The sequence below is a fragment of the Podarcis melisellensis genome (genome assembly GCF_964234715.1).
Source record: "Podarcis melisellensis genome assembly, chromosome: 12".
Lineage (NCBI taxonomy): Eukaryota > Metazoa > Chordata > Lepidosauria > Squamata > Lacertidae > Podarcis > Podarcis melisellensis.
The window spans coordinates 55705705-55719178 of NC_138544.1; the positions used below are offsets into that span (position 1 = coordinate 55705705).

The following is a 13474-nucleotide window of genomic DNA, read 5'->3' on the forward strand; positions in this document are numbered from 1 at the left end:
GCGCGGAAGCGGAGGGCACGCGCCGAAGTATTTGAAACGAACAACAAGAAAAAAACCGACGGGACGCTTCCTCGCGCCGGCTCGAGGGCGCACGCGCGGAAACCGCCGCAGCCGCCGTCGCTTCTTCTTCCTCCTCCTCTTTTCTGGGTTGCGTACGGCTAGCTCCGCCCACTTTCCGTTGTTGTTTTTTTTTATGTGCGCTGTGCAGTCAGTGAATAAGGGGGCGCGCGCGCGCCGGAGCGGTTACGGCGCATGCGCTTCGCTTTGGGCGCTCCCTCTGAGGGAAGAAGCGGCGGCGGCGGCAGCAGCAGTAACCTCGAGCCGGCTCTGGAGGGGGGTCAGTAATGGGGACAAGGGCGGGGGAGGAGAAGGAGGGCGAGATGGGGGAATAATAGAGGGGGGGGAGAGAAAACGTGTCCTCTGTGTTTTGGGGGGTAGAGAAGGTATGGGGGGAGGGGCTCAGGTTTCAAAACGGGGGGGGGCGGGCTGTGCTAATGGGGGCAGCATAGCCCCCCCCACACGGTGGGGTTTATTTTGAGGTGGGTGAATGAAAGGGGGGGAACAACGAGGGGGGAGGCTGGTTATGACAGGCCTTGAGAAATTGTGGGGGTGGCATGGCTGGAATTGGGGGTGGGGGAGGGAGGCGGGGGTCCTGAGGGGATCTGGGGATCTTTGAGGGGATCTTTGAAGGCAGGGATTGGGATTTCAGGGCGGGAGGGGGGTGGGGCCGCCAATGGGTGAGATTCTGGGTTGATTTTTGTGGGTGCTAACCTTTACCCCCCCCCCAAAAAGGTGGCCACCTTACGTTGATCTGCGGCAGTTATTTATATCCTGCCTTTCGCAATACTGATCATTTCAAGGTGCTTTGCGAAATAATATCTCTGCCCTCTAAATAAGCACCAAAAAAAGGCATAATAAGCCTGCATCAGCATATAGGAAACATTATAAGGCAGATGGTGTTACATAGCCCTGGCAGGGGAGGCAGGTTGTCTGGTTGGTTAGGTGAAACTGGCCCCTGGTGTCTTAGGTCATTTGCCCCCCTTGCAAATGAACTGGAATTTCTTGCAATTTCTGAACTGGAATGCAAAGGATTGTTGTGCTAAGAAACCTGTTGTGCCAAGAGTGGAGCCAGGGGCCAGATCCATGCCTCCAGGCCCTTGGGAATCTCCACAGGCACAACACGTGCTTTTGCGTGTTTTTACCTGGCTGCAAAATACACTCGGACCCTGATGATGCTTCCAGATGGAGGATAGAGAATTGTGTGTAGAAACTAGCCTGCTGTGCAAAGGTAATGTTTACATTTAGTGCTCCACCCACTTGTCCATCCGGCACCACCCAAGGCTGGCGTGTGGCCCCCGGAAAGTTGCCCAGGGCAAACTGTGGCCCTCTGGCTGAAAAAAAGGTTCTCCATCGCCATCCTATTGTGCAGACCTGTTGAGATAATTGTGTCTAAACCTCATGAGGTTTTGCCTTTGGAGAAAGGTTATAAACAAGGAAAGTGCAAGGGTAGACTTGGCAAGGTTTGTGTGTGTGTGTTGTAAAATAGTTGCAGTGCTTTTCAGCCAAATCAGGTTTACTTAGAGGTAAGTCATGCTGAGCTCAGTGGGGGTTAATCCCAAGTAGTTGTGCATTTTGGTACAGTGTTATACATAATATAGGATAGTGCTTTTTGTCTCATGGCCCAGTTCTGTGTATATTTCGTAAGAAGCAAACCTCTGAGAATTGTGCATAGGGTCAGGTTTCTGGTGCATTTCACTGATTATTTTAGCAGTAACTGTAGGCCACTATTACTGTCGGCCTGCCAGAGAGATTGCTGAAGGCCACATGGTGTTGTGGCTTTGCTGAGATTTAAATCCAAGACTTCCAGCTCCTAACTCATCAGCTTAACTGCTGCGCTGCAGTTGCTGGAATTGGAAGAAAATGAAAATGTAAGGTTGTTAGAAGAGCCAGAGGATTTGGACAGTGGGGATAGAGCAGCCAATTTGCAATCTCATTTATCCCTCCCTTATTTGCTCTTCATTTCAAAACAAGTGTACGCTGCATGGGAGTTTATAAAGCGCCATCTCCTGTGATTGATAGTTTGAGGCCACAGTTAGCAAAGTGTGAGATATAGGCAATTGCCAAGGGACAAGTGAGTTTCTTGGCTAGACTTAGGGACAAACCAGACATAGATTTGCAACCATGATCTGTTGTGGTTCCCGTGATGGGTAAAAGCAGCTGGAGTTGGGAGCAGATCAGGACCATAGTACTCAGAGAGGGAAGTTCTGTTCTCTCTCCCCCCCGCCCCGCCCAATAAAAATAAAACCCTGCTACTTGCCCCATGGGGGGAAGCAAACAGATGCCATATATCCCTATATGTTTCTCTCATGAGCAGCACTGTGTTCTCTACTTGTGTTTTAATTAGTGCAGAACCATAAATTCTTTTGACTTTTCTGCTGCAATGAGTTGTATGGATTTCTGACTTTGCGCTATTTGGCCTAATCTCATTTATATTAATAAGAATAAAATATTTATGACTTTTGTGGGGTGTTATGTGAAGGAGGGAGCCACTTCAAAGATTCAGGAATTTGCGAGGCTTTTTAAAAAAATGAATATATTATTGTTTGCTTATAGAATTCAGGAGGAAGTTGCCCTTGGTTGCTGCTCTCTATAAAATGCCAAAGAGGAGTGTGGAAGTTGTGCCAGTGCAGATGTTCCAAGGTTGAAGTGAAACTGCTCTGTTAGTTACTGCTGCTCAGTACAGCCTTTCAGGCATCCTTCTCCTAAAGAACCAAGAACATAAGGAGCCATATATGATACAAGCCAAATGGGAAGATTTTCCAGCAAGATTTGGAACTGGACTTGCTTATTCTATACCCTCCATCTTTCCTGAGTCTTCAGTGACACTTCCTTTTATTTTTAATTTACTGGTCTTCTAGCCCAGCTATTTATTTTATAATTTAATTCTGTCTGTCACCTGACAAGTTAGGTGTCAGACGCTTTCTATCGCCTGAATGGACAGGGACACTTTTGCTTACTCCACCAAGTTTTTTCGCGATTACAGCGGCCCAACTCGGGGCGCAAGCTGCCAATCCCACGAACATGTTGACTACATCGAGAAGCCAGAAATATTCACTTATGCAGACTTTTTCAAGGATTACTTGATCCCCAATGACCCCTGTGTTTTCTCTGCCAAGTTCACTGAGGGCTGGGGCAGCAGGAGGAAGTGGGTGACTCCTGATGGGAAACCTAACTTTGAGTATCTTCTGCGGACTTTTGGTAAGCCAGCTTTAAACTAAAATTGATAGCTGTGATTTTGCTCCTCTTAGAATTTTCAGTCTGCCTTCTGCCTGGCCCAAAACCTGTGATCGCTGGTGACCTTGCCTAGCCCCTTTCATTTGCTTCTAGAAATATTTGATTCTGCCCTTATGCTTTCTTCACTGTTAATGTGGTATGTTTGTATTCATGCCTGAGTATGGAGTAGAAAGAAAAGTATATTGCAAGAGGTGGCTTAATTGACACATTTAATTGCAGCTGCACCTCTCATAGGTAGAGCTGTATCAGAAATAGGGTTGTATACAAATGTGACTTTCCACTAGTGAAAGCAGTGCTTTTAGATGAGGCACCCCAATTTCAGCCTGCTATGCCTTGTCCCATTCTGTTCCCTCAACCCTCCAGAGAAATTCCTGGGTCCCATTGAATGCAACCCTTAGCATTTAAATGGCACTTTTGTGTGCTCAAAGCACTGTAAAGACATAATTCTGTTGGAATCCTTACCGTAGGATGGGACAGCATTCGATGTGGGCATTCTGCTGGTTAATGTATCTATGATTCAGGTATTGCAGCAATTGGAGGAATTTCCTTTTGTTTCCATTGTCGCTCTGCATAGCACCTAACCGTGCCACATAGGTGGAATGTTCAAACTGGCAGGATCAAGGCCCTTACACTTTCTTTTTTATTGGTAACCCCAACAGGGCATCAGTTATTTTCCCATATGGGCTCAAAGGGTTTATATTGCAGGGGAAGCTGTAGTACCCGTTGCCAACTGTGATGTCAAGGAATACAATTCTAACCCAAAGGAACATCTTAAACTCAAGGAATACATAAGTTATTGGAGAGAACACATTAAAAAAAGCTACCGGTCGCCCCGGGGGTGCCTTTACCTCAAGGACTGGCACCTGCACAGGTAAGCACAACCTTTGAACTCCTCGGCATGCTCTTACGAATCCCTGGCATGCTGCTGAATTGTACCTCTGATGTTCCCTTACCAGATGATTCAGCTTTTGGGAGCATCCTTAGATAGTAGCCGCCTGTTTCAAAACTGCATCCTAAGAATCTACGACTGTGACTGCATGGTAGGACACCCCAGTGATGTATAGCGCTGTTTGGCTTACCTTTCTTACGGTGCATGTACCTGGCACTGTCTGCTCTTTCCAATGTGAATGCACATTTTTTCTTTTTCCTGTGTTTGCACATGTTTTGATTATGCCAAAGTTGGTCTGCATGAGAGAAGTTTCCTTCTCTGACCCTGTTCCTTATATTAATTATCATTGTATGTTTGCATAGTTGCAATGGAACCAAACAGAAGAGAAGGCAGGGGAACCTGCTGAGGAGAACACAAATGCACTGTAGGCATCACCCACGCTCAGCCGTTGCACTAATACAGTCGATTGAATTTATACTCTTCCCACGTTTTGGTTGCACAGCAAGTTGAAGCAGGAAAATTGATCAGTCTTTAAGCAATGTTCAGCTTAATTAGTTATATACCGCCTACACCAAGTCTCAGTTTAAAAGAACTTAATAGGTGCTTGAAAGCAACACTGATGTGAGGAAACACCTAATACAAGCAGGGCCATAGTGTGCCACACAAGTGGTATGCCAAGGCAACTTCTTAAATGCCTTTTTGTATTCTTGGCACTCTACCGTGATCCTTTACTTGGTGTATATTGGCTATTTTTTTATGGTTATGGGGCATTCAAAAGATAACTTGCAAGTTGAGAAATTGAGAATGTTTGCATGTTCAGAGGTACTGTACTTCTTGGCTGGAACCTTTGTATATGCAGAGCCTAAACGCTACCTCCCTGCATAAGTCTTGTGTGTCCCAACCCAAAGCCTTTTACCACTAGTGGAAAGGGAAGGTTGGAAAGACATTTGGATTAAAGTGATACCCCTTCCATATCCATTGTTTCAGGCATAGGCTTAGAGTCCATGGACTGATTCAGATGTTACTTTGGGTGGCTTCTTCCTTTTGAGATCAAATATGATGTTTTTGTATTTACATAAAAACCAGTGAAAATTATTGGTGGGAGTAGTCACTGCACTCTCAAAGCATTGAGTAAACTTCTAAGCGTGTAATACTTGTTATATCCCCAAGACTTGGGAAAGGTGGCTGGTGCAGAAGTGAAATAAAGTACCAATTGCCATGCTGTTATGCAACTTTTGAATGCGTCTTGAGTGGATTTTTCTTTCTGAGATACCATTTTCAATATTTTAAGGGCTTTCCCGGAGCAAGATGTTTACACCACTCCCATCTATTTCTCATCTGACTGGCTGAATGAATACTGGGATGCCATATCAGTGGATGACTACCGCTTTGTCTACATGGGACCTAAAGGCTCATGGTACAGCCGTTTGGATACTTTCATAGGTTCTCTTTGGAAAAGTTAGTCGTATTAGAAGTATGAGGTAGGACATGCAGCTTGATTCAGTGGGACTTCCTAGTAACTGTTCACGAGAGCAGCCTGTGAGATGTCTTTTCGAGGAAGAGGAAGACAGCACACCTGCTCAGAGCTTTAAACATTGTGCACCTTTTTCACATCAAGCAATGGGATCCCTACCCCTCCCAGATTGCAGGGCCAGACAGTATTCAGCCCTTTGGATATTATGCGTTGTATAGTCCCTGCATATGAAGATGCTTCTTTGTTTTGAGACTTTGCATCTTTTTAGCTGTCAAGATATTGGTGAAGTTCTAGACTTCCCACAACACAAGCCAGTTTCAGTTTGCAGTAAGAGGTTAGCAGAAAGTTGTTAGGTATGCACACATTACTGTCTCACGTGCAGGGTATGCACCTGCATATTTTCAGATGAGAGACCCTTGTAAATCACTGGGTGTTTCAGAGTACTTGGAGAGTGGAGAAATAGACGTTGATGCACAAATAGCTTTCTGTGAAAGCCTGATTAATGTCTGTGCTGGAAAATAGGTCTAGGTTTGGGTGTGTATGACTTCAGAGTGCAAAAGTAATTTTCTGAATGACTGTGATACTAATGTTTTGGGGCTCCTGAGATGGTAGGAGAGGGGGGCCCACTCCTTTACAAATAGGCTTCTCCTACATAACTACTGTTCCTGCAGCTATTCAGCTGCCTACTTCTAACTTCCTGGTTTCCCCTCCCTCCCTGTAGGACTCCATTTCACGCAGATGTCTTCCGCTCCTACAGCTGGTCGGCCAACATTTGTGGGAAAAAGAAATGGCTAGTCTTCCCCCCAGGGCAGGAGGAGTTCCTCCGCGATCGCCATGGTCACTTGCCATTTGACATCACTGCACCTGACTTGAAGAAGAGTAACCTTTACCCTCGCTTTGCCCAAAGCAGCCCTCCTGTTGAAATCATACAGGAAGCTGGAGAGATTGTCTTCATCCCGAGCGGATGGCACCATCAGGTTTACAATTTGGTAAGATGTTTCAGACAGCCACAGCCTTGGGGTAATGCACCATTAAGTGGATCTGGGCGATGCTCATCGGGGACTGATAGGGCTTAAGGCCAGAAGCCGAACAGTAGATGGAGCCACAGCCAGTGACAGGCGGATCCGATTCTAGTGTGTCTGCATCCTCTGCCCTGCTGAGCTCTAGAACGGCAACACAGATAGAGGAGGGAGCTGATAAGCGGTGCTACCTGATGGACTAGGTAGGCAGAGGCTTTGAAGCAGGTCTCTACTGGCGACTGGATAAGCTGAGTTTGTATGCTGCATGATGTCTTATGTTCACTATGGGAATCCAGCTGAATAGGCCAGCAGGCAAAAAACTGTGACTCCCTTCAACCCCTTGCTTAAACATGTGGGATAGCCATTTGGACTGTCCTTGTTTTTTCCAGGAGGATACAATCTCCATCAACCACAACTGGGTGAATGGATGCAATGTAGCCATCATGTGGAGCTTCCTCCAAGACGAACTAGCTGCTGTCCAGCGGGAGATCAGAGAATGGAGAGACAGCATGGAGGACTGGCACCTGCAATGCCAGGTAGAGCAGCCGTCTGAGAATGTTTGACATGGTCATAGATGCCCATTAGCAATCGAGTGTCTGAAATGGTGAAACACATGAATTAAAAGGCTATTCGTGGATGAACTGTAGTAGCAGCTCAATATTGTTTTCAAGATTTGGATCCAGCTCATCGGTCTTAATTGTTCGGAAAGAAATTCCCCTGCACATCAGCTGGCTAGCTATAGCAATCACTACTGAGGACTGAGCAGGAGAAATGGAAAGGAGATGTGTAGGTACATGGGAGGCTCTTGTGAAGCTAGTTCACATAAAATAGGAGCAACTTTTCTATACGGTGTCTGGAAAGGGCCCAAAGAGAGTGTGTTATCTTCTATTGTCAGCTTTGAGAAGTATGATCTAGCACAACCTGTGTCCTCACTCTCAGGGCCATTCTCGTGCTTTGTAATGGGAAAGAATTCAGACTCCCTAGTAACTCAAGAATTAAGCATTCCTATCCTTAGCTCCCATGGCCAGTTTTTTGCCTTGTGCTTTGTCGAAAATTGACATGAAGTTAAAGCATTTCCTTTTCATTCAACGTTTTCAACTGAACACCAGTTCCCATTTAATGGTTGGCACAGCTGTGACCTTTGACTTGTTCTCTCACTTTTGCAGGTGTTGATGAAGTCTTACACAGGAATCGACTACAAGGAATTTTACAACTTCCTCAAAATCATTGCAGAAAACCGGATTTATGTCCTTGAAAACCACCATACTGAAGAAGATGCCTCCAAGCATTCGTACAGAGCTGCCATCTCCGGCCTGGGAATGCTGCATGCAGTCTTTGACTTGAAAAGGACTGCGAAGGTCTTGACCTCTTTGAATGCCAATGAGGAATTCAAGAAACTGAACCCAGAGACCCTTTCCCCTCCTCCTCAGGCGCTGCTGCACCGCCTGAAAGCAGCGATAGATACAGCCCTCCTCTAGTTCCCCATTTGATTTTGACCACTTGCAGAAATGCTTCTTTTGCAAGCTGGGTGCATGCTGATAGGTTATGTCGGTTGCCCCATTTAGAAGTCGTAAGCACAGTGGATTTTAGTGACCGAGTAGAGAATACAGAACCAGAGGCAGAATGTTAGGGAATTTAAGCATCTAGGAAACTGGCAGTAATTGGAAAAGGAGAGCATCCCTCGGTGAGATGTTCTACTTCCTCAGTGACTAATATGACCACTTATTTCTACCAGTATTTCTAAGCCTTTGGGCTGCAACCCTATATGGCAGAGATTGGAGCACCTGCGTCCCTCCAGATAATGTTGTACTACAACTGATCATTCCTGTTTACCTTGCTAGCTGCAACTGATGAGACTTGGGAGTCCAGCATCATCTCGAGGGCCACCGACTCCTCATCCTCTGCTGTACATTCTCACCTGGGAGTATGACTTATTGAATACAGTGGAACTTAACTTTTGAGTAAACATGTAGGATTGCACTGTTGGTTTCGGGAGCTTTGGTCCCACCAAAATACATGTGAAAAGCATTTCACACTAGACTGTACAGGTGAGTCTTCTTGTTTACCCACAGTGTTAGTGGAAGAATTTGATCCTATTTACATGATCAATAACTGTCCCCTTTCCCTCCCACCAACTCACCTCCCTGCCCTGAGCACTTCCCAGAGACATGTGTTTTGAGTAAAATAAATATGGGGGTGGGAGGGAAGGAAAAGTAAAAAAATTCAGCTCATAAGTTGAAATGGCTTAACTCCTTGAGGTAGGTAAGTATGGGAATAAAAGGTGTGTGTACCACCTTATTAGTTGGTGTGCAATACTCGCCTGTTCATAGCCCCTGCTTCCATCACTCTCTGCTGTATGTGTGTGTGAGAGAAATCAGGAATATACTCACCTCAGGATTGGCACCACACTTTCAGGGACTCTGAGCCATCAAACTCAGTGGGCCTAAACAGCCCAAGCATGGCAGCTGAACTCTGTGCCCTCCCCTCCAGTATGATAAGCTGGGGCAATTGTGTACTGCAAGCACTCTCTTCTCTCAAGCTACCTTTTTGGTTATTTCCCAAATAAGGTGGTCTAAGAGCTGTAGTTGAATGGTCTTGTTTCTTTTTTCGATTCCAAAATGGTGATGCCTTTTTCACTGCCTGAACAGTTGTAGCACGACCATCCCCAGAGACGTTGAGCCAAAAAATAGATATATTTTTAAAAATCACCCTTCAGGGCTTGTTGCATGGCAGCCTACCCATAATCCAGTTGACTGTACAGGATTACAGTCTTAACGGCGATCCTCCTTTGTTTCTCCAGTTGCCTTGTGGGAAATGTGTCCCTCTCTGAAAAGCTATCACATGGTACACAACTAAGCAGGTACACATCTTGGTAGTGATCCCCTTGGGTGGATAAGAGGTTAAAATGGGGGCCAGCTTGCATTTTTACCTTGGGTGGCTACTGTCTTTTGGAATAGAGCGTGTCACTTTTGGGACCAGTGGTTTTTAACATACCAGCGCCAACATTTCTTGTTACTGAGCACAATTAGTCATAGCACTGTATGTGAGTAAGGGCTGGAAACGGTTTGTACAAGAAGCACTTCCCTTGCTGCTGGCAGCAGCGGCAGAACTAAAATTGCAGGGGCTTTCTTCTGAATGGGGACCGGCTGAGTTTGTTCCCGTTTGCTATCTAGCCTGTTTGTTAGACTTTCACTTGAACCCTTTGTAGGGAACGTTTAAGCACTGAGCTGAAGTTTACTCAACCCTCGACTGTTCTGCCAAGTTGCCCCGAGACCTTTCTGAAACTGCACATTAAAAATATTTAAGTGTCCGTGGTTTCTGTCTTTCTTGCAGATGGCCAGTTTGATGCTGAACATATTTCAGGACAAAGAGGAGGATAACTGTAAATGAGGTTTACCTGAATCCCCGTCCGCTTGAGGGGGGGGGGTGTTTCTTAAATCCTGTGTTCTGTGCTGTGCCGTCCTAGGCTTCCAAAGGGAACACACATTTTTAATTCACTCTAGTTTGCCCACTCTAGTTTGCCCACAGATGCAAAGTTTTTCTAGAGAATGGCTAGTATTACTGTGACTCTGCAAGTGGTGTTTGACTGCAGTGCTCAGCTAGCCTGCCCCAATGATCAGGGATTATGAGAGTGAAGCACTGCTGTATCTATGTTACAAAAGGCTCTATTTGCCACAATTGTGGAGCACCTATATGAAACCATGAGAAGTGATCTGATGCTTTGGCAGGCAAATTCCTGATTCTACTTGGTAGCAGCAGCTACTGAGGCTCAGATGGGAGAAATAAAAAGTTCTATACACTTTACAGAGCACCTTCAGGGAATTCCTTCCTACACACATGGATGTTACCCTGTGAAATTATATGATGTACAGTGGTACCTCGGGTTACAGACGCTTCAGGTTACAGGCTCCACTAACCCAGAAATACTGCTTCAGGTTAAGAACTTTGCTTCAGGATGAGAAGAGAAATCGTGCTCCGGCGGTGCGGTGGCAGCAGGAGGCCCCATTAGCTAAAGTGGTGCTTCAGGTTAAGAACGGACCTCTGGAACGAATTACCGTATTTTTTGCTCTATAAGACTCACCTTTTCCCTCCTGAAAAGTAAGGGGAAATGTGTGTGCGTCTTCTGGAGCGAATGTAGGCTGTGCAGCTATCCCAGAAGCCAGAACAGCAAGAGGGATTGCTGCTTTCACTGCGCAGCAATCCCTCTTGCTGTTCTGGCTTCTGAGACTCAGAATTTTTTTTTTCTTGTTTTCCTCCTCCAAAAACTAGGTGTGTCTTGTGGTCTGGTGCGTCTTATAGAGCGGAAAATACGGTAAGTACTTAACCTGAGGTACCACTGTACTCAGATATGCAATATAGATCATACATTCTCGGGCTGGGGGGGCAGGTTCAGCTTTGAAGCTGCGCTTTAAAACATCACAGCAACAGCTAGTCCAAATTGGGGATGGACAGATTTCCAGTCCCATCTCCCTTTCACACGTTTTTACCCATAATTCTGTTCCTACCTTAATCCAGTAAATTTTGTTTCTAAACATTAAGGCCCCAAATAATGCATTTAAATGTGTTTTCTCCCCAACTATGCATTAAATCTGTATTTTTATACACTGCTGAAAAGTGCATCCCAACAACTGGACAGATGTAAAATCAGTTGGGTAGGTTTGTTTCAAGTTGCAGATTAGCCAGAGGCACCTGTATTCCAAAGACAGACAATATTAGAATTGAGAGAACAGTGATCTGACTCAGTTAAGGCAACTTCATTTATTCATTTCATATAAATAGCTACATGTCTCCAAAACAACGCAATAAAAAAAATTCCATACAAAATCATTTATAATGAAGTTAGCATATTAAATATTTTATCCAGTGTAATACAGTGAGGCAGTAATGTAGTTTTATGCAGCATATTAAAGCATTAAAAAGTTGTTTAGTTAAAAATGTACACACGTTTTAGCTCTTGCACCATTCAGATAAGAACAGTGTTTTCACTTCCAATTAATTTCAAAGCAACAACTCTTTTATGCCTTCAGTAGTAAAAAATGAGCCAATATTAACCTAGCTTACACCCAGAAGACAGACTGAAGAATAAACCAGGCTTTTGCCAGAACTCTTCATTTTGCTAAATTTGACCTAAGAAAATGGGGCTCTGCATTTTTATATTAAACTTGTCAGTTACCTTAGAAAATGTTTGCAACACCAACCCTTTTGCAGAAAAAAAGCTCTGAGGCAAGGATGCAGGGTTCATTAATCAAAGGAAGGGCAACTATGAGATTTCCAGTCTGTTCAAGCGCAATGGAACAGTTTGAAAGACCCAGACAACTGATGCTTAGAAAAACCTCCAAAATCCTGTACTATGACTGCCAACACCTTGTTGTCCCATCCAAGGATTAGGTCAAGAGTTTAACCTGCCTCCGTAGAGGTCGGGACTGGTGAATCTGCGGCCCTCCAGATCCCTCCAACAACACTGAGGGCCATAGATTTGCCAGTCCAGGTGTAGATTCCGGAAGTCCTGTTCTATTTGTGTGTCTGAGCGCAAAAACCCAAATGAAAGAAGCAGTGATGTCACTGGAAAAATTGGGTGTATGTTCACTCTCCCTTGCATGAGAAATACAGGCAGTGTGTATGTGTGTAACTACAGCTCTCGGTTGTTGTAACTTGCCAACGCTACACTTTGAGCTGCATTTTCCAGTGGATATCTGGGTGCGGAAATCCACGAAATGATCTTCCCTTTACACTGGAAAAGCGGTAGTCGGGTAAAAGGTAAGTTAGCAGCTTTGAATAAATGGAATGTGTGGTGGAACATTTTCTGCCCTGCTTTTAGTGGGAGAAAGGCAGAGAGGAGAGTCATTGCAAATTCAAGGGCATCATCGTCACAGTCCAAATGGTATGGTAGGAGCTGGACTAACCAGCTGGGTTGCATTGCTCATCTGAACTCCTGGTTGAGTGAGCTTGAATTGCCATTATTGTGCTAATGGTGATCCAGAGATCACTGCCTGCTCACCAGAATGTTTGGATTATCAGCAGACCGTTGCTGAAACAAGTAAGACTTTGACCTTCCTTCAAATATTTCAATTTCAGCGTGGCTGCCAAAATTTTGCAAAGCCCAAATAAAGTGATTGCACCACAAGCAATGCATTAACTAAAATAACCTCCAGTATGTTTTAGCAGTACACAAGACTGTCTTTTGCAAGATGCTCCATGAATCGTAAACAAACAAGGAAATAATAAACGGTGGTAATTTGACATGAAAGGTTAAAGCGCTTGGTTAAAAAATTGCACTGGCCCAAACAAGATTGGTTCTGGCAAATTCCTGGTTTTGGTGACCTTCAAAACACCTTTGTTTCTGGCCCCAGCAGGACCAGAATTAACCTCTTGCCTCCAAAATGGTAAGCCCTCTTGTCCAGGAATAGAAAGTTGCATTTTGCATGAGGATGAGACACAAGGAACGGGAGTATTGCACCTGGAATCAAGTTGACTTCCTTCTGTCTGCAGCCTTCTCTTCAATGTCAAAGAACCATTCTTTTTCAAATGTCAATTTCAAAGAAATTGTGTCTTAAAAACCAAACATCCTTCCCATAGGAAAGACATGCCAAAAAATGGAAAACCCAGCAGCGACAATTTCAAGTTCCTTCTCTTTTCAGCATTCTTTGTTAGGACAATGAATGCTGCTGTGCAACTCTCAGGAATTGTGTAGGACCTGCCAACTTGGACGGAGTCTTATTTCCTTCTGGATGAATTTATAACACGACTGGAGATGGGAAAAAGAAGAGAAACCTTGAGATGGAGACTGGCACTCATTTG

The 13474-nt window shown here is 44.9% G+C and overlaps 2 protein-coding genes across 7 annotated transcripts in view; one reads left to right on the top strand and one right to left on the bottom strand.

Annotated features, from left to right (window-relative positions):
- The first annotated feature begins 210 nt into the window (after nt 1–210).
- On the top strand, nt 211–9986 carry JMJD4 (jumonji domain containing 4). 3 transcript variants are annotated; one of them, XM_081882597.1, is made up of 7 exons: nt 212–337; nt 2614–3258; nt 4000–4165; nt 5475–5600; nt 6379–6646; nt 7066–7212; nt 7843–9986. In XM_081882597.1, the coding sequence occupies exons 2-7, from the start codon at nt 2994–2996 to the stop codon at nt 8152–8154; spliced, it is 1284 nt and encodes a 427-aa protein (XP_081738723.1). In that variant the 5' UTR covers nt 212–337; nt 2614–2993; the 3' UTR covers nt 8155–9986. The 3 variants fall into 3 exon arrangements, with proteins under 3 accessions (XP_081738725.1, XP_081738723.1, XP_081738724.1); XM_081882599.1 differs by lacking the exon at nt 2614–3258 and having other exon boundaries at nt 211–337; XM_081882598.1 differs by lacking the exon at nt 212–337 and having other exon boundaries at nt 3084–3258; nt 3954–4165.
- A 2500-nt stretch (nt 9987–12486) lies between these two features.
- Nucleotides 12487–13474, bottom strand: part of ALS2CL (ALS2 C-terminal like) — a 67777-nt gene continuing 66789 nt past the window's right edge. For all 4 annotated transcript variants that reach the window (XM_081931574.1, XM_081931573.1, XM_081931572.1 and 1 more), the window contains exon 26: nt 12487–13421. In XM_081931574.1, the coding sequence (XP_081787700.1) occupies nt 13353–13421 (69 nt within the window). In that variant the 3' untranslated portion in view covers nt 12487–13352. The remainder of the gene's footprint in view (nt 13422–13474) is intronic.

Coding starts and splice junctions, on each gene's coding strand:
- JMJD4 (XM_081882597.1), top strand. CDS start 2,994: ATGGACAGGGACACTTTTGCTTACTCCACCAAGTTTTTTCGCGATTAC. Junction 4,166..5,474: donor AAGGACTGGCACCTGCACAG/GTAAGCACAACC, acceptor CAATATTTTAAG/GGCTTTCCCGGAGCAAGATG. Junction 5,601..6,378: donor ATGGGACCTAAAGGCTCATG/GTACAGCCGTTT, acceptor CCCTCCCTGTAG/GACTCCATTTCACGCAGATG.